General features: G+C 45.5%; 1 protein-coding gene across 1 annotated transcript in view; it reads left to right on the plus strand.

Annotated features, from left to right (window-relative positions):
* The window catches only part of LOC118360552 (nucleolar protein 4-like), a 48,819-nt gene that overhangs the window by 18,948 nt on the left and 9,461 nt on the right, over positions 1-20,410 (plus strand). Inside the window, exons 3-8 of the mRNA XM_052485099.1 lie at positions 3,023-3,134; positions 4,679-4,788; positions 15,756-15,897; positions 17,291-17,577; positions 17,714-17,899; positions 18,408-18,596. Coding sequence (XP_052341059.1) covers positions 3,023-3,134; positions 4,679-4,788; positions 15,756-15,897; positions 17,291-17,577; positions 17,714-17,899; positions 18,408-18,596 — 1,026 coding nt within the window. The remainder of the gene's footprint in view (positions 1-3,022; positions 3,135-4,678; positions 4,789-15,755; positions 15,898-17,290; positions 17,578-17,713; positions 17,900-18,407; positions 18,597-20,410) is intronic.

Genomic DNA, 20,410 nt, shown 5'->3' on the forward strand with positions numbered 1-20,410 from the left:
GGTGAAATAAAAAAAATAAAAAAATAAGAATTGTTTTTCTGGAAGATCCACCTGTGGCGAATTTTCAGCATCCTGGCAGAGGCAACCAGGTTTTTGGTTAAAATGTCCTGGCACTTGGTTAAATTCATGATGCCGTTAACGTTAACAAGGGCCTCAAGACCAGTGGAAGCAAAATAGACCCATAGCATCAAAGTTCCATCACCATATTTTACAGTAGTTACGAGGTACTTTTCTGCATATGCTTCTGTTTTTCAACGCCAAACCCACCATTGATGTGCGTGGCCAAAGAGGTCTATTTTCATGTCATCTGACCGTAGCATTGCCTGGATATCTCATACCTACACTGTACTGTAAAATGTGGTGTTGGGTCTTTGGGGCTATTTTGTTTCCACTCGTCTTGAGGCCCTTGTTTTTTTATTACTTGTTAAACAAAACCTCTTTATCTGAGCAATTGCAATAGTATAAAATAAATCATGCTGCCAATCATTTTGAACCTGACTGTATATGAGTCAGCTACACCTGAGAGAGAAAATGAGGAGGAGAAAGGCCCCAGCTCTGACCATTCGGAAAGTATTCAGACCCCTTCCCCTTTTCCACATTTTGTTACGGTTCAGCCTTATTCTAAAATGGATAAATTAAAACATTTTCCTCATCATTCTACTCGCAATACCCCACAATGACAAAGCGAAAACAGGTTTTTTGAAAAACATAAATACTTTATTTACATAAGTATTCAGACCCTTTGCTATGAGACTCGAAATTGAGCTCAGGTGCATCCTTGAGATGTTTCTACAACTTGATTGGATTCCACCTGTGGTAAATTCAATTGATTGGACATTATTTGGAAGGGCACATACCTGTCTATATAAGGTCACACAGTTGACAGTGCATGTCAGAGCAAAAACCAAGCCATGAGGACCAAGGAATTGTCCGTACAGCTCCGAGACAGGATTTGCGTCGAGGCACAGATCTGGGGAAGGGTACCAAAAAATGTCTTCAGCATTGAAGGTCCCCAAGAACACAGTGGCCTCCATCATTCTTAAATGGAAGAAGTTGGGAACTACCAAGACTCTTCCTAGAGCTGGCCACCCGGCCAAACTGACCAATCGGGGAAGAAGGGCCTTGGTAAGGGAGGTGACCAAAAACCCGATGGTCACTCTGACAGAGTGACGGGAGATGGGAGATTAAGTCCCCAAGAACACAGTGGCCTCCGTCATTCGGGGCGGCAGGGTAGCCTAGTGGTTAGAGCGTTGGACTCGTAACCGGAAGGTTGTGAGTTCAAACTCCTGAGCTGACAAGGTACAAATCTGTCGTTCTGCCCCTGAACAGGCAGGTAACCCACTAGGCTGTCATTGAAAATAAGAATGTGTTCTTAACTGACTTGCCTGGTTAAATAAAGGTTAAAAAAAATTAAATGGAAGAAGTTTGGAAGCACCAAGACTCTTCCTAGAACTGGCCGCCTGTAACGGTTTTCTTGAGGTGAAGGAGAGGTGGACCAAAATGCAGCGTGGTTTCTATTCATGTTTTTTAATAAGACAACTAAACATGAACATAATACAAAACAACAAATGTGGAAAACCAAAACAGCCTATTCTGGTGCAAACACAGAGACAGGAACAATCACCCACAAACACACAGTGAAACCCAGGCTACCTAAATATGGTTCCCAATCAGAGACAATGACGAACACCTGCCTCTGATTGAGAACCATATCAGGCCAAACATAGAACTAGACAAACTAGACATGTAACATAGAATGCCCACACAGCTCACACCCTGACCAACCAAAACATAGAAACGTACAAAGCAAACTATGGTCAGGGTGTGACACCGCCCAGCCAAACTGAGCAATCGCGAGAAAGGCCTTGTTCAGGGAAGTGACCAAGAACCTGATGTTCACTCTGACAGAGCTCCAGAGTTCCTCTGTGGAGATGGGAGAACCTTCCAGAAGGACAACCATCTCTGCAGTACTCCACCAATCAGGCCTTTATGATATTGTGGCTAGACGGAATCCACTCCTCAGTAAAAGGCCCATTTTGAGTTTGCCAAAAGGCACCTAAAGACTCTCAGAAACAAGATTCTGATGAAACCAGGATTGAACTCTTTGGCCTGAATGCCTTGCTTCATGTCTGGATGAAACCTGGCACCATCCTCATGGTGAAGCATGGTGGTGGCAGCATTATGCTGTCAGAATGTTTTTCACCGGCAGGGACTGGGAGACTAGTCAAGATCGGGGGAAAGATGAACGGAGTACAGAGAGATCCTTAATGAAAACCTGCTCCAGAGCACTCAGGACCTGACTGTGGTGAAGGTTCACCTTCCAACAGGACAAGGACCCTAAGCACATAGCCAAGACAACGTAGGAATGTCCTTGAGTGGCCCAGCCAGAGCCCGGACTTGAACCCGATCAAACATTTTTGGAGAGACTTGAAAATATCTTTGCAGCAACGCTCCCCATCCAACATGACAGAGCATGAGAGGATCTGCAGAGAAGAATGGGGAAACTCCCCAAATACAGGTGTGCCAAGCTTGTAGCGTCATACCCAAGAAGATTTGAGGCTGTCATCACTGCGAAAGGCGCTTCAACAAAGTACTGAGTAAAGGGTCTGAATACTTATGTAAATGTAATATTTGCAACAACAAAAAATGTATCCTGTTTTTGCTTTGTCATTATGCGGTATTGTGTGTAGATTGATGGGGAGGAGAGGGGGCGATTTAATCCATTTTACAATAAGACTGTAACGTAACAAAATGTGTAAAAAGTCAAGGGGTCTGAATACTCCAAATGCACTGTAAATAGATGGTAGAGTCAAACGGTCAGGGCTTCGGCAGTAGACAAGAGAGAGAGAGAGAGAGAGGTTGTTGCAGTCCTTGAGGGAGGATTCCTTCCTCATTCCTCATCATGCCACATAACACAGCATTAACATCATCATTGATCCCAGGCTTTAATAACAGTTCATGCCTCCTTTGCTCCTGCCCTTCCTGACCTGTGCTTTGTCCTCTGACCTTTCCCCTGGCACAGATAGCGGAGACATATGCCTTCCTGCCCAGGGAGGCAGTGACACGCTTCCTAATGAGCTGTGGAGAGTGTCAGAAAAGGATGCACATCAATCCCAACACTGCAGAGTTTAAAGGTAACTAACTTCCCAGTCAGTCAACTGGTTCCTTTTTATTCATTTACTGTATATATTTATTCAGTCATTAAATCCTTGTTTGAAAAGAAAGGCCTCTTTCAATTTGATATCTATCTGAATAGCAACAATGCCAAATACTTTTAATGCATCATTATAACATGTATCACCTTCTTACTGCCTTTGTTTAAATTACTAATTGCAATGCTACCACAAATAATGAAATATTAAATTGACTGCTAGTACATTTATAGCTCCATATTCGTTTTGTTTCACACCCTCAATGTCCAATATGTCGTTTAAATATATCTTAGGTCTCTGTGTATGTTTTGTCAGCCAATTAAAGGTGTGGACTTTGGTTGAAAGCAGAGGCCATCAAGTGATGCAAGAAAGACCCAAGAGGTCCTAAATTATGAAAGAGATGTTCCAAAAGAAGTAGCAGGGGGTCCCTCTAGTGGCCATGGTGGGGAACAAAGATGGCTTCCGATTTAGTTAACAGCATAGTCGTCAAACTCATTCCACGGAGGGCCGAGTGTGTGTGGGTTTTCACTCCTTCCTTGTACTTAATTGATTAATTAAGATCACTAATTTAGTAAGGAACTCCCCTCACCTGGTTGTCAAAAACCTGCAGACACTAGGCCCTCCATGGAATGAGTTTAACGCCCCTGGTTTACAGCATTAGAACAGCAGTCCATGACTCCAGATCAAATCAAATCAAAGTTTATTGTCACGTACACAGGTTTGCAGGTGTTATAGCAAGCGCTGCGAAATGCTTATGTGTATTGGCTCCAACAGTGCAGTAGATTGTATCTCAAATAGAATACAAAATCAAAAAGAGAAATCAAAACAAAAAATCAAGAAATATAGAGTACAATTAACAATCCAGAATAGATATATTAGAGTGAGCATGTGTCAGAATCCAGAATATAAATGTGTTGTGTATAGACAGTATACCATTTGCAAAGGAAATATTAGGATATGCTATTTTGAGAATACAGTATATACTGTACATACACAGTGAGAAAACAACAGTATATAACAGAATATGAAAAAAAGGGCCACAGTGCCTACTGGTTGTTATTATTGCCTTTTAATCAGAGACTGCTTCTAATTAAGATCAGAGAAACCAGAGAAACCAGATCAGATGAATGAACTCTCTGGTCAAAGAAAACCAATAGACAGTGCAGGGGAGTATCAGAGACCAAAGGGCACGTGGGAGAAGTCAAAAAGCTCTAATGGCATATCTGTTTGGTTTGAGCCATGAGAGTTTTGTTCAGTTAAAGTGGTACAAAAGAGCTCATACCTGGCTTGCTTTACTTGATTGTTTGTTTTCGAAAAACATCTTACTGTATCTATCTCTATGTCAGTGAAGGCTGCTGAGTGGAGGACGGCTAATAATACTGGCTGGAATGGAGCAAATGGAATGGCATCAAACCATGTGTTTGATTTATTTGATACCATTCCACTTATTCCGCTCCAGCCATTCCCACGATCCCGTAATCCCCATTAAGGTGCCACCAACCTCCTGTGCTCTATGTTCTGTACAGAAAATGATCGACCAGCATCCCTGGTCCCGGACCTCATTGACTACAACATGCCCCTGACGGCCACCTACCTGAAACAGATGAAACTACAGTGCATGACTGCCAATGAGCGGGTAAGGCATAGTGTGTGTGCGCGTGTGTGTGCTTGCATGTGTGTGAATGCTGAGCTGTGTGTGAGTGAGAAAGAGAGAGGGGGACGGAGAGAAAAAGAAGAGAGAGTGACAGTGGTGTGTGTGGGGGGGGCTGATTGAGAGAAATCATCAACATGTTTCACATATCCACAACTTTCTATTGCTTTGTGAGTTGGAGAGACACTGAGAGGTTTACATCCTCTGGAACCGGAGGACCCACTCAGCTGTCATTTTTTGCAAAAATAGAATCACAGATAGACTCATTTCATCATCCTTGTCTAGAATTTCCCATTCAGCACAAGGCATAGACCTACTAGAAATGATAAAAAAGTGCAAACATTTTTTTTAAAGATGCAGAGGTGGGAATCAACAAATTAACCAAACAAAGCATAGGAGGAAGCAGCAGATTTACCAATCAACATCTAAAGACACCAAGAGATTAGACTGTATGCCACTGTAGGATACTGAACTCACTGTACTGTGATAGTGACATCAGAGGCAACGCTCCGCCTTGTTCTCCTCCAACACTGGACTTCAATGCACACCCGTGCAGTAGGATTTTTGTGAAATCACCGGAAGGATAGAAGTGTTGTTGACAAAGAGAGGAAGCATGTATTATACAACTTGCTGTTTTTTATTTAGGTGAAAACCAGGACCCTATCTAGGTAAGAGCTATTCCCTGTGCTTAAAACCATGTTTAGTCATGTGCATTTTACACATTTATATTTATTTACAATATTGACAATAATTTGATCCATTGGCTAGTGCAATATTATGCCTACTAAACATATTTTTCAGATATTGTAGTGATGCAGTTCACTGTCCGTTTTGAATGAATCTCGCCTTTGCGTGCCCAGATGACATTATGACCGCAGGGAATGTTAGCTTATGTCATCATGATGTCACTTTTCACAGCTTTTGTTTGGAGATTGTGCATGTTGTTTAGACATGCATAAGTGGCTAAATTAATCTCTATATCTCTCTGCCACTCTCTCAATCTCTCTCTCTCCCCTCTCTTCCCCTCCTCTCCCTCTCTTTATTATGTCATGCATCACTAATAGAGCCTTCGGTAAATGCCTCAGTCCTCTACAGAACCCTCAGAGGGGTGTGTTGTGTTTCCTCAGGAGGATAGCAGTGTGTGCTTAGTGCTTATTGTACTGTACTGTATGTGTGGGGTTCTGCCAAACGCGTTCTCTTGCATTCATGATATATGCAAGGTTTTTATTCAGAGGCATTAGCAAGTGTATTCATAAATGAGCTAACCCCATCGGCAAAACCCCTGGCCTGGAAAGAGCAGATTTTGTTTTCATCATGCATATAAACCAGGCTGCTTGTAAATTGCCTAAATTACCAGATTAAGTTAGCGAGATCAGGCGGTTTGCAAGGCTAGTTTGTAAGTACCGGTAACCACTTTACCAAAGTATTGGTCATTCATTCTACAAGAGGACCAAAAGCATGTTGATTGGTGGCGACAAGACAACACTGAGATGTTGACAGAGACAATATCAAATATGTAGGTATTGTGGAGGTTGTTTCTCTGTGTTGGGTTGCTTCTCTGTGACTAGGTACTCCAGTGTATTGCAGAATGTTACATTCAGAGTTGTTGTCCTCCCTTTTGGTAGAGGTTCAGTAGCAGGTAGCCTGGTGGGTAGGAGCGTTGGGTCAGTAACCCAAAGGTTGCTGGATTAAATCGCTGAGCCGACAAGGTAAAAATCAGTCTTTCTCTTTCTGAGCAAGGCATTTTACCCCCAACGACAACTGCTCCCTGGGTGCTGATGAGGTGAATGTTAATTAAGGCAGCCCCCCCACACCTCTCTGATTCAGAGGGGTTGGGTTAAATGTGGAAGATACTTTTCAGTTGAATGCATTGTTGTACAACTGACTAAGGACCCTTTCTCCCGCTATATAATTAAATAATGTTCAGCACCATCATCGTCGTAGTCTGTGTGTTTGTTTTTTTATTTTCCTCAAGCTCTGGCAACTAACCCACTCTGGTCCACTCGTGTCTATGTTCCGCTATAGTGAGCATGTTTGAGGTTTCTTCTTTCCACAGTTAAAAATAGCAGTACTGCAAGACACATTATTTAACAGGGAGATTTTTTCCCTCATTCTTACCCTTTTGCTATCAAAGTTCCACAGTGGTGTTGGCAGTGTCGGGAGAAAATGGCGTTGGCTAAACTGTGACTGTGTACAGTGCTTTCTATTGACATTTGTAATAATGCATATTATTATGTGTGTTTGACATGTGTACTGAATGCTCGCTCACATGAAAATAGTGTATGTGATTTTACTCCTGTAGTCTGCTGCTCTCTACAAGTTAGCGTGGGAGAGGTGGGAAAATGATTGTTATCGATCAATAATGACAAACTTCCTGGCATTGACAATGTAGATGGAAAGCTAATGAGGATGGTAGCTGACTCAATTACCACTTCTATCCGTTGTCTTTAATGTGAGTCTAGAGGAAAGCCTGGAAGGCCTGGAGGGAAGTCAAAGTCATTCCGCTATCCAGTGGCGTTTTTAGCTTGTATGGCTCCCTGGGCGGACCCCCCCCCCCCTCGCCAACCAAAAGAAAGAGCACCATTCTGCACTAACTATTATTTTTATTCAGACATTTGGAACAACACAAATCAATAACCATAATATTTAAAACTATATAAATATTTAAAAAATATATACAAAAATAAGACTCATAAATATAAAAAAGAAGTAACAATGACAAATAGAAACACATTTGTGTTGATTTGGCACTCGAGAATCAATACATTACCCATCCCTCAACACTGTCAATCAAGAGTCAAGACTAAACCAATTCATCTTGGTGGTGTGCGGACTGGCTTTATATTATTCTTAACGATTTCGCTCAAACCATAAAAAAGATGCAACAATATGTCTGTGAATGTCACAATCGCCTGGAGTGGTGAGTGCAGAGTCAAATGCAGAGAGCAGAGGAACTGGGGAAACCATATTTATTGGATTCCCAAACGAATGCCCAAAACAATAGGCGATAAATAGACAGAAAAATAGTCCGACCCAACACAGGGCACAAACGGACAGGAACACAAACACGCACACCATGACTAACAGAAAACAATCCCGCCTAACAGGCTTAAATAGACATGAATAAAGAAACAAAATAAGAGACAGTAAGACCAAACAAACAGAAAAGGAAAAAGGGATCGGTGGCGGCTAGTAGACAGGTGACGACGACCACCGACTGCCGCCCGAACAGGCAGGGGAGCCACCTTCGGTGGGAGTCGTGACAGTGAAACTATATATTCACAGTATTATAAATTAATTGTGATTTACAGTGGGGCAAAAAAGTATTTAGTCAGACACCAATTGTGCAAATTCTCCCACTTAAAAAGATGAGAGAGGCCTGTAATTTTCACTTCAACTATGACAGACAAAATGGGGGGAGGGAATCCAGAAAATCACATTGTAGGATTTGTAATTAATTTATTTGCAAATTATAGTGGAAAATAAGTATAAGTTTGGTCAATAACAAAAGTGTATCTCAATACATTGTTATATACAGTGCCTTGCGAAAGTATTCGGCCCCCTTGAACTCTGCGACCTTTTGCCACATTTCAGGCTTCAAACATAAAGATATAAAACTGTATTTTTTTGTGAAGAATCAACAACAAGTGGGACACAATCATGAAGTGGAACAACATTTATTGGATATTTCAAACTTTTTTAACAAATCAAAAACTGAAAAATTGGGCGTGCAAAATTATTCAGCCCCTTTACTTTCAGTGCAGCAAACTCTCTCCAGAAGTTCATTGGATCTCTGAATGATCCAATGTTGACCTAAATGACTAATGATGATAAATACAATCCACCTGTGTGTAATCAAGTGTCCGTATAAATGCACCTGCACTGTGATAGTCTCAGAGGTCCGTTAAAAGCGCAGAGAGCATCATGAAGAACAAGGAACACATCAGGCAGGTCCGAGATACTGTTGTGAAGATGTTTAAAGACGCATTTGGATACAAAAAGATTTCCCAAGCTTTAAACATCCCAAGGTGCACCGTGCAAGCGATAATATTGAAATGGAATGAGTATCAGACCACTGCAAATCTACCAAGACCTGGCCGTCCCTCTAAACTTTCAGCTCATACAAGGAGAAGACTGATCAGAGATGCAGCCAAGAGGCCCATGATCACTCTGGATGAACTGCAGAGATCTACAGCTGAGGTGGGACACTCTGTCCATAGGACAACAATCAGTCGTATATTGCACAAATCTGGCCTTTATGGAAGAGTGGCAAGAAGAAAGCCATTTCTTAAAGATATCCATAAAAAGTGTTGTTTAAAGTTTGCCACAAGCCACCTGGGAGACACACCAAACATGTGGAAGAAGGTGCTCTGGTCAGATGAAACCAAAATTGAACTTTTTGGCAACAATGCAAAACGTTATGTTTGGCGTAAAAGCAACACAGCTCATCACCCTGAACACAACATCCCCACTGTCAAACATGGTGGTGGCAGCATCATGGTTTGGGCCTGCTTTTCTTCAGCAGGGACAGGGAAGATGGTTAAAATTGATGGGAAGATAGATGGAGCCAAATACAGGACCATTCTGGAAGAAAACCTGATGGAGTCTGCAAAAGACCTGAGACTGGGACGGAGATTTGTCTTCCAACAAGACAATGATCCAAAACATAAAGCAAAATCTACAATGGAATGGTTCAAAAATAAACATATCCAGGTGTTAGAATGGCCAAGTCAAAGTCCAGACCTGAATCCAATCGAGAATCTGTGGAAAGAACTGAAAACTGCTGTTCACAAATGCTCTCCATCCAACCTCACTGAGCTCGAGCTGTTTTGCAAGGAGGAATGGGAAAAAAATTCAGTCTCTCGTTGTGCAAAACTGATAGAGACATACCCCAAGCGACTTACAGCTGTAATCGCAGCAAAAGGTGGCTACAAAGTATTAACTTAAGGGGGCTGAATAATTTTGCACGGCCAATTTTTCAGTTTTTGATTTGTTAAAAAAGTTTGAAATATCCAATAAATGTTGTTCCACTTCATGATTGTGTCCCACTTGTTGTTGATTCTTCACAAAAAATACAGTTTTATATCTTTATGTTTGAAGCCTGAAATGTGGCAAAAGGTCGCAGAGTTCAAGGGGGCCGAATACTTTCGCAAGGCACTGTACCCTTTGTTGGCAATGACAGAGGTCAAACGTTTTCTGTAAGTCTTCACAAGGTTTTCACACACTGTTGCTGGTATTTTGGCCCATTCCTCCATGCAGATCTCCTCTAGAGCAGTGATGTTTTGGGGCTGTTGCTGGGCAACACGGACTTTCAACTCCCTCCAAAGATTTTCTATGGGGTTGAGATCTGGAGACTGGCTAGGCCACTCCAGGACCTTGAATGCAACTCATTCTTTGTCCTCCAAACGCGACGAGTTGAGTTTTTACCAAAAAGTTATATTTTGGTTTGATCTGACCATATGACATTCTCCCAATCTTCTTCTGGATCATCCAAATGCTCTCTAGCAAACGTCAGATGGGCCTGGACATGTACTGGCTTAAGCAGGGGGACACGTCTGGCACTGCAGGATTTGAGTCCCTGGCGGTGTAGTGTGTTACTGATGGTAGGCTTTGTTACTTTGGTCCCAGCTCTCTGCAGGTCATTCACTAGGTCCCCCGTGTGGTTCTGGGATTTTTGCTCACCGCTCACCGTTCTTGTGATCATTTTGACCCCACGGGGTGAGATCTTGCGTGGAGCCCCAGATCGAGGAGATTATCAGTGGTCTTGTATGTCTTCCATTTCCTAATAATTGCTCCCACAGTTGATTTCTTCAAACCAAGCTGCTTACCTTGCAGATTCAGTCTTCCCAGCCTGGTGCAGGTCTACAATTTTGTTTCTGGTGTCCTTTGACAGCTCTTTGGTCTTGGCCATAGTGGAGTTTGGAGTGTGACTGTTTGAGGTTGTGGACAGGTGTCTTTTATACTGATAACAAGTTCAAACAGGTGCCATTAATACAGGTAACAAGTGGAGGACAGAGGAGCCTCTTAAAGAAGAAGTTACAGGTCTGTGAGAGCCAGAAATCTTGCTTGTTTGTAGGTGACCAAATACTTATTTTCCACCATAATTTGCAAATAAATTCATTAAAAATCCTACAATGTGATTTTCTGGATTTTTTTTCTCATTTTGTCTGTCATAGTTGAAGTGAACCTATGATAAAAATTACAGTTCTCTCTCATCTTTTTAAGTGGGAGAACTTGCACAATTGGTGGCTGACTAAATACTTTTTTGCCCCACTGTATTTGGTAGCATTTCATAGTGTGACTGATTTTACTAATTGCATTAGCACTGTACAAAGTTAGAGGTGCTCTTTTTGATCGATTCCCCTGCTCATTTCTCTGTAAACAAAGGGCACTCAACATGTACTGCACTGACACAAGACATTGATCATTGTCACGCCCTGACCTTAGTATTCTTTGTTTTCTTTATTATTTTGGTTAGGTCAGGGTATGACATGGGTGATATGTGTGTTTTTGTCTCATCTAGGGTGTTTGTACTGTCTAGGGCTTTTGTAGATTTATGGTTTTGTTTCCATCTAGGGTTTTATGTAGGTCTATGGTTGCCTAGATTGGTTCTCAATTAGAGGCAGGTGTTTATCCTTGTCTCTGCTTGTGAACCATATTTAGGCAACCATCTTCTTTGGGTATTTCTTGGGTTATTGTCTATGTTATGTTGCATGTTAGCACAGTTTTTATATAGCGGTCACTTTCGTCTTAATCGTTTTGTTGTTTTTGTTTAAGTGTTCTCCGTGTTCTTCATTCAATAAAAAGTAATGTATTCACACCACCCTGCACTTTGGTCCCCTCCATGCGACGATCGTGACAGAATAACCCACCAACAATGGACCAAGCAGGGTGGTAACAAACAGCAGCAGCAATCAAAGGACTTCTGGACTTGGGAGGAGATTCTGGATGGCAAAGGACCCTGGGCACAGCCAGGGGAATATCGCCGTCCCAAAGCAGAGCTGGAGGCAGCGAAAGCAGAGAGGCGTCGGTATGAGGAGGCAGCATGGTGGCGCGGCTGGAAGCCCGAGTGGCAGCCCCAAAAATTTCTTGGGGGAGGGCACACGGGGAGTGTGGCGAAGTCAGGTAGGAGACCTGCGCCAGCCAGCTCCCCGTGCTTACCGTGGAGAGAGAGGGCGCTGTACCGGGCAGGCACCGTGTTATGCGGTGGAGTGCACAGTGTCCCCGGTGCGTGTGCATAGCCCGGTGCGGTACATTCCAGCTCCTCGTATTGGCCGGGCTAGAGTGGGCATCGAGTCAGGCACCATGAAGCCGGCTTTACGCATCTGGTCTCCAGTGCGTCTCCTCGGGCCGGCATACATGGCACCAGCCTTACGCATGGTGTCCCTGGTTCGCCTGCACAGCCCAGTGCGGGCTATTCCACCTCGCCGCACTGGCCTGGCTACGGGGAGCATTCAACCAGGTAAGGTTGGGCAGGCTCGGTGCTCCAGATCTCCAGTGCGCCTTCTCGGTCCGGTCTATCCGGTGCCATCTCCACGCACCAGCCCTCCGGTGGCAGCCCCCGCACTGGGCTTCCTGTGTGTCGCCAGAGCCCAGTTCTCCCTGTTCCTCCTCCCCACACTCGCCCTGAGGTGCGTGTCCTCGGTCCAGTACCACCAGTGCCGGCACCACGCACCAGGCCTACAGTGCGCCTCGTCTGTCCTGAGCCGCCAGTGTCTCCCGTCTGTCCTGAGCCGCCAGAGTTTCCCGTCTGTCCTGAACCGCCAGCCAGCCAGGAGCTGCCCGAGCCGCCAGCCAGCCAAGAGCTGCCTGAGCCGCCAGCCAGCCAGGAGCTGCCCGAGCCGTCAGCCAGCCAGGAGCAGCCCGAGCCGTCAGCCAGCCAGGAGCTGCCCGAGCCGTGAGCCAGCCAGGACCTGCCAGAGCCGTCAGCCAGCCAGGAGCTGCCAGAGCCGTCAGCCAGCCAGGAGCTACCCTTCAGTCCTGAGCTACCGTTCAGTCCTGAGCTACCCTTCAGTCCTGAGCTGCCCTTCAGTCCTGAGCTGCCCCTCAGTCCGGAGCTGCCTCTCAGTCCGGAGCTGCCCCTCAGTCCAGTGGGGCCCTTTAGTAGGGTTGCCAGTCCTAGGTTTGCGGCGAGGGTCGCCGTTCCTAGGAGGCCACAAAAGCGGACTAAGACTATGTTGGAGTGGGGTCCACGTCCAGCATCCGAGCCGCCGCCATAACAGAGGCCCACCCGGACCCTCCCCTTTAGATTAGGTTTTTGCGTCCGGAGTCCGCAACTTTGTGGGGGGGGGGGGGTACTGTCACGCCCTGACCTTAGTATTCTTTGTTTTCTTTATTATTTTGGTTAGATCAGGGTGTGACATGGGTGATATGTGTGTTTTGTCTCATCTAGGGTGTTTGGACTGTCTAGGGGTTTTGTAGATTTATGGGGTTGTTTCCATCTAGGTGTTTATGTCGGTCTATGGTTGCCTAGATTGGTTCTAAATTAGAGGCAGGTGTTTAGCTTTGTCTCTGATTGGGAACCATATTTAGGCAGCCATCTTCTTTGGGTATTTCATGGGTTATTGTCTATGTTATGTTGCATGTTAGCACAGTGTTTATATAGCGGTCACGTTCGTCTTAATCGTTTTGTTGTTTTTTGTTTAAGTATTCTTCGTGTTTTTCATTCAATAAAGAAGAATGTATTCACACCATGCTGCGCTTTGGTCCCCTCCATACGACGATCGTGACAATAATAATAAGATTGTGGGAGCTGTACTGTGAGATTTCAGTGCAGCCTTTGATAATATTGATCATAATCTGTTGTTGAGTAAATTGCTTATTTTTACGTAAGCTTCTCAAACATGTAAAGTGTGTACTGCAAGGCAGCTCTCTAGACCCTCTACTATTTTCTATTTTACCAATGACCTGCCACTGGCATTAAACAAAGCATGTGTGTCCATGTATGCTGATGATTCAACCATATACGCTGTCACGCCCTGACCTTAGTATTCTTTGTTTTCTTTATTATTTTGGTTAGGTCAGAGTGTGACAAGGGGTGGTTTGTTGTGTTTTGTCCTGTCTAGGGGTTTTGTATGTTTATGGGGTTGTTTACTAGTCTAGTTGTTTAGTATGTCTATGGTTGCCTAGATTGGTTCTCAATTAGAGGCAGCTGTTTATCGTTGTCTCTGATTGGGAACCATATTTAGGCAGCCATATTCCTTGGGTAATTTGTGGGTGATTATCTATACTACGAGGAGAAGTACAGAGGGGAAAGGACTCTGCAATGGAAGCAGGTGGAGAAAGCACAGGAGGAACGGCGACGTTATGAGTGTACAAGGCTAGCACGGAGGCCCGAGAGGCCCCCCAAAATCTTCGGGGGGCACACGAGAAGATTGGCTGAGTCAGGTAGGAGACCTAAGCCAAATCCTTGTGCTTACCGTGGGGAGCGTGTAACTGGTCAGGCACCGTGCTCGCATTTGCCCGGCTAGAATGGTCATCCAGCCAGGACGTATTGATCCAGCTCTATGTTCTGGATCTCCAATGCGTCTCCACAGACCAGTGTATCCAGTGCCTCTTCCCCGCACTCGCCCTGAGGCACGTGTCACCCGCCCAGTACCATTAGTGCCAACACCACACACCAGGCCTATAGTGCGCCTCGGCAGTCCAGTACGCCCTGTTCCTCCTCCCCGCACTTGCCCCGAGGTGCGTGTCTCCAGCCCGGTACCACCAGTGCCGGCACCACGCACCAGGCCACCAGTGCGCCTCCAGGGTCCAGTATTCCCTGTTCCTGCTCCTCGCACTTGCCCTGAGGTGCGTGTCTCCAGCCCGGTACCACCAGTGCCGGCACCACGTACCAGGCCTATAGTGCGCCTCGGCAGTCCAGTACGCCCTGTTTCTCCTCCCCGCACTCACCATGAGGTGCGTGTCCCCAGCCCGCTACCACCAGGGCCGGCACCACGCACCAGGCCTACAGTGCACCCCGCCAGTCCATAGCGTCCGGCTACAGTACCCAGTCCAGAGCGTCCGGCTACAGTACCCAGTCCAGAGCGTCCGGCTACCGTACCCAGTCCAGAGCGTCCGGCTACCGTACCCAGTCCAGAGCGTCCGGCTACCGTACCCAGTCCAGAGCGTCCGGCTACAGTACCCAGTCTAGAGCGTCCGGCGACAGTTTACAGACCGGAACCTCCTAAGACGGGCCACAGACCGGAACCTCCCACGACGGGTGACAGTCCGGATCCCTCCAGTCCGGCGCCGCTAGAGTCTCCCTCCAGTCCGGCACCGCCAGTGTCTCCCGCCTGTCCGGCGCCGCCACTCACTCCAGACTCAATCATCAGTCCAATGGTTGTAAAAATGGGGAGAGGTCTGTCCGTAATGAAGAGATGCTCTGATTTTTGGACACCACACTCTACAAACAAGTCTTGCAGGCTGTTGTTTTATCTTATCTTTATTATTGTCCAGTCATATAGTCAAATGCTGCAAATAAAGACCAAGTTAAAATGTAGCTGGCCCAGAACAGAGCCGCTTTTGCTCTTTATTGTTATCAGACATGCCACCAGGGGTGTTGAGAACAAATTCAAGGATACATACAGTATTATACAGAGCCATGAGTGTATGGAACTCCCTTCCATCTTATATAGCGTAAGTGAACAGCAAATCTGGTTTTAAAAAACTAATAAAGCGACACCTCGCAACATGTATGTGTAACTGATAGATGCCCTCACACACACACTACATGTTCATGTTTTTAAATGTATATTCATTGTATAGTCTCTAGTCTGTAATGTCTTGTTCGTTATGTCGGACCCCAGTAACATTAGCTGTTGCCATTGGCGTCGGCTAATTCGGATCGTAATAAATTAAATACAATCAAATCTTCAGCAGCCTATTCAATCGTCCTCAGGGACGAAATCCTAATTTGAGAAATGTCTAAATTTTCTCTCTTTCTCTCTCTCTCTCTCTCTCTCTCTCAGGATGAAAGTTCGGTGAGCAGTGAGGACATGGATATGGCTGAGCCCATGTGGGTCTCTGCTGAGCGTCCCCCTGTCCCTGAGCTCAGTCCCCCCAATGGAGGGATGGTACACAGCCCACAAGCCGCATTGAAAGAGGAAGACGGTAAGCCTTTTTGTGTGTTTGTGTGTGTGTTTGTGCGTACTGTATGTTTGTTTGTTTACAGTATGTCCCTGTTTTCATTGGTTGAGCGTGATTTGGGATGTACAGTCGTGGCCAAACGTTTTGAGAATGACACAAAGATATATTTTCACAAAGTCTGCTGCCTCAGTTTGTATGATGTCAATTTGCATATACTCCAGAATGTTATGAAGAGTGATCAGATGATCAGATTGCAAAGTCCCCCTTTGCCATGCAAATGAACCGAATCCCCCAAAAACATTTTCACTGCATTTCAGCCCTGCCACAAAAGGACCAGCTGACATCATGTCAGTGATTCTCTCGTTAACACAGGTGTGAGTGTTGACGAGGACAAGGCTGGAGATCACTCTGTCATTCTGATTGAGTTCGAATAAAAGACTGGAAGCTTCAAAAGGAGGGTGGTGTTTGGAATCATTGTTCTTCCTCTGTCAGCCATGGTTACCTGCAAGGACACACGTGCCGTCATCATTGCTTTGCCCAAAAAGGGCTTCACAGGCAAGGATATTGCTGCCAGTAAGATTGCATCCAAATCAACCATTTATCAGATCATCAAGAACTTCAAGGAGAGCGGTTCAATTGTTTTGAAGAAGGCTTCAGGGCGCCCAAGAAAGTCCAGCAAGTGCCAGGACCGTCTCCTAAAGTTTATTCAGCTGTGGGATCAGGGCACCACCAGTACACCAGCTTGCTCAGGAATGGCAGCAGGCAGGTGTGAGTGAATCTGCACGCACAGTGAGGCAAATACTTTTGAAGGATGGCCTGGTGTCAAGAAGGGCCGCAAAGAAGCCACTTCTCTCCAGGAAAAACATCAGGGACAGACTGATATTATGCAAAAGGTACAGGGATTGGACTGCTGAAGACGGGGGTAAAATAATTTTCTCTGATGAATCCCTTTTCCGATTGATTGGGGCATCCGGAAAAAAGCTTCCCCGGAGAAGACAAGGTGAGCGCTACCATCGGACCTGTGTCATGCCAACAGTAAAGCATCCTGAGACCATTCATGTGTGGGGTTGCTTCTCAGCCAAGGGAAGGGCTCACTCACAATTTTGCCTAAGAACACAACAAGAAGTTTCCTCCAGTTTGGTGATGAACAATGCCTTTTCCAGCATGACGATAACTAAGTGCCTCGGGGAACAAAACATCGATATTTTGTGTCCATGGCCAGGAAACTCCCCAGACCTTAATCCCATTGAGAACATGTGGTCAGTCCTCAAGAGGTGGGTGGACAAACAAAAACCCACAAATTCAGACAAACTCCAAGCATTGATTATGCAAGAATGGGCTGCCATCAGTCATGATGTGGCTCAGAAGTTAATTGACAGCATGCCACCCGCTCGCTCGCTCTCTCTCTCTCTTTCAGATGACGACTCTGAGAGTGCCAACGGACTGCCATCCCTGACCCCCCTCGAGGCAATGGTTGTGGGCAGTGTCCCTTCAGATGGTGTGGCTCCATACAGGGAGGTGACTGAGAACGGGGGGAGTGCTCCCCTGGACTTTAGCACCACCACCTCATCCTCTTCCTCCTCAGAGGACCAGCAACCAGTCAATCTGACTGACAGACTGCTGCCTGTGGGGAGCCCTGTTGGGACGCCCTACTCAGCTGACGCTACGAGGAAGTCCCCTGGGAAACCAGACTACGGCAACAGGGTAAGGACAGAAAATCCATTTGAATATGGTGTTGTGGTGATAGCCACACCAGATGTTTTATTACAACTTGAATAATGTTTTCTGTCCTAATCTGTGGCAATAGTGACCGTGTTTGTTTCTTTGTGGGTGTTTACAGTCTCCTCAGCACCGCCCCGGAAGCTATGACTCATTGAAGACAGAACTGAGCATGAGTGCTGAGGACCTGACCTCTGGGCGTGCTCAGATCATCGATGATGATGATGACGATCATGACGACCACGATGACAGTGACAAGATCACTGATGCTGAGGGAATGGACCCAGAGAGGCTGAAAGCATTTAATGTAAGAGTATCATCGCAGCTGTCACAACTAAATATATACTTCAAGAAATTGAAGAAATTGGCCTTTATGCAACACAATTTGTCTTCATGCAACCCAAATATCTACAAAGAAGTTAAGTTAGCACTTTTTCAAAATAATATAAATGTCAGAGAAAAAATGTAAAATGGCACTCCTCAACCTTATTTTGCATTTTGAATGTTTTTTTTTGCATTCACTATATCTTCTCTCCTCTCATCTCTCCCCCCTCTTTATTTAATGCCTCTCCTTTTCTTTGCACCCTCTTTCATGCTCTACCTCCATGTTTACTCCCCCACTTCTGCTGTTGCTCTTGTTGTCTGTTTACACATACCCCTCCTGCTTCCCCCTACTCTACACCCCCTCCTCCTATCTCCCCTCTACACCTCCCATCATCTCGTCTCCCTTCTAAACCTATCTTCCCCCTTTCCTCCCTTATACACCCAATCCTCCTCGCTCTGCTCCCTTCCCCCCTCTATCTCTACCCTCTCAGATGTTTGTTCGTCTGTTTGTGGATGAGAACCTGGACCGCATGGTGCCCATCTCCAAGCAGCCCAAGGAGAAGATCCAGGCCATCATCGAGTCATGCAGCCGACAGTTCCCTGAGTTCCAGGAGCGCTCCCGTAAGCGCATCCGCACCTACCTCAAGTCCTGCCGCCGTATGAAGAAGGTTGGTTTTGAGGTAGGCACTGTTCCCCTCAGTATCCTCCCCATAGTCCCTAGCCCCCCTCTCAAATCAAATCAAATCAAATGTATTTATATAGCCCTTCGTACATCAGCTGATATCTCAAAGTGCTGTACAGAAATCCAGCCTAAAACCCCAAACAGCAAGCAATGCAGGTGTAAAAACACGGTGGCTAGGAAAAACTCCTTAGAAAGGCCAAAACCTAGGAAGAAACGTAGAGAGGAACCAGGGTATGTGGGGTGGCCAGTCCTCTTCTGGCTGTGCCGGGTGGAGATTATAACAGAACATGGCCAAGATGTTCAAATGTTCATAAATGACCAGCATGGTCGAATAATAATAAGGCAGAACAGTTGAAACTGGAGCAGCAGCACGGTCAGGTGGACTGGGGACAGCAAAGAGTCATCATGTCAGGTAGTCCTGGGGCACGGTCCTAGGGCTCAGGTCCTCCGAGAGAGAGAAAGAAAGAGAGAATTAGAGAGAGCATATGTGGGGTGGCCAGTCCTCTTCTGGCTGTGCCGGGTGGAGATTATAACAGAACATGGCCAAGATGTTCAAATGTTCATAAATGACCAGCATGGTCGAATAGCATGGTCCTTCTGTAGCTCAGTTGGTAGAGCATGGCGCTTGTAACGCCAGGGTAGTGGGTTCGATCCCTGGGACCACCCATACGTAGAATGTATGCACACATGACTGTAAGTCGCTTTGGATAAAAGCGTCTGCTAAATGGCATATATATAATAATAAGGCAGAACAGTTGAAACTGGAGCAGCAGCACGGCCAGGTGGACTGGGGACAGCAAGGAGGCATGTCAGGTAGTCCTGGGGCATGGTCCTAGGGCTCAGAATTAGAGAACGCACACTTAGATTCACACAGGACACCGAATAGGACAGGAGAAGTACTTCAGATATAACAAACTGACCCTAGCCCCCCGACACATAAACTACTGCAGCATAAATACTGGAGGCAGAGACAGGAGGGGTCAGGAGACACTGTGGCCCCATCTGAGGACACCCCCGGACAGGGCCAAACAGGAAGGATATATTAGTAGATGGTAGTCTTATGATCTTACGAAGGGGGGTTGATTGTAGAGTGGACTTTATTAGTTGCCATATATGAAAATGACTTCAAGTGAAATCCCAAGTTCAAGAACATTGGAAAACAGCAGCACACGAACATGCCCAGACCATAATTTCTAGCTCAGAAGCCCGAAAAGGACAGCACATCATGGCTGTGATTTGTAACAGACTTCAAACATTGGCCTATTCTACAAACAGAGCTGATGCTCCAGCCTGGTGTGTTCTCATACAGACGATCAGAGACACGCTGGTCCATTCTTTCCAAATGCCTTACTGTTCGAACTGGGAACTATAAGTGTGGAAGATGTGCTCAATGCAGTGGCGATTATAGCATGTAAATATTGGTGGGGCAAACAAAATAAAAAAAATTGGGGATGCATGCCTCCAAAGCCACTACACAACACTGAAACAATAGATTAATTGCACTATAACGGTGACAAACTCTGCCCACAAACTGTTAGGGCCTACATAAAGCTGTCCTAACAGTAGAGTCCCATCAGCAGTCCCAACACATTACCACTGTTACATCTGGCTATCTTGTCTGGCAGCGAAACAGTTCATTCAGCCTAATTTACTGCCTTAAAAAAAAAACAGCTGATATGGCTGATTTGCTTAAACAAATGTGGTTCCTAATGACAGTTGAGATATACAAACTATGGCATAAGGGGACGAAAAGCGGATAAGAGGCAATCCGTAATTTCGATTAAGACATTAATGAGCGAGCTAGGACGGACG

This window comes from Oncorhynchus keta, chromosome 28, assembly GCF_023373465.1.
Source record: "Oncorhynchus keta strain PuntledgeMale-10-30-2019 chromosome 28, Oket_V2, whole genome shotgun sequence".
In the NCBI taxonomy this organism is placed as follows: Eukaryota; Metazoa; Chordata; class Actinopteri; order Salmoniformes; family Salmonidae; genus Oncorhynchus; species Oncorhynchus keta.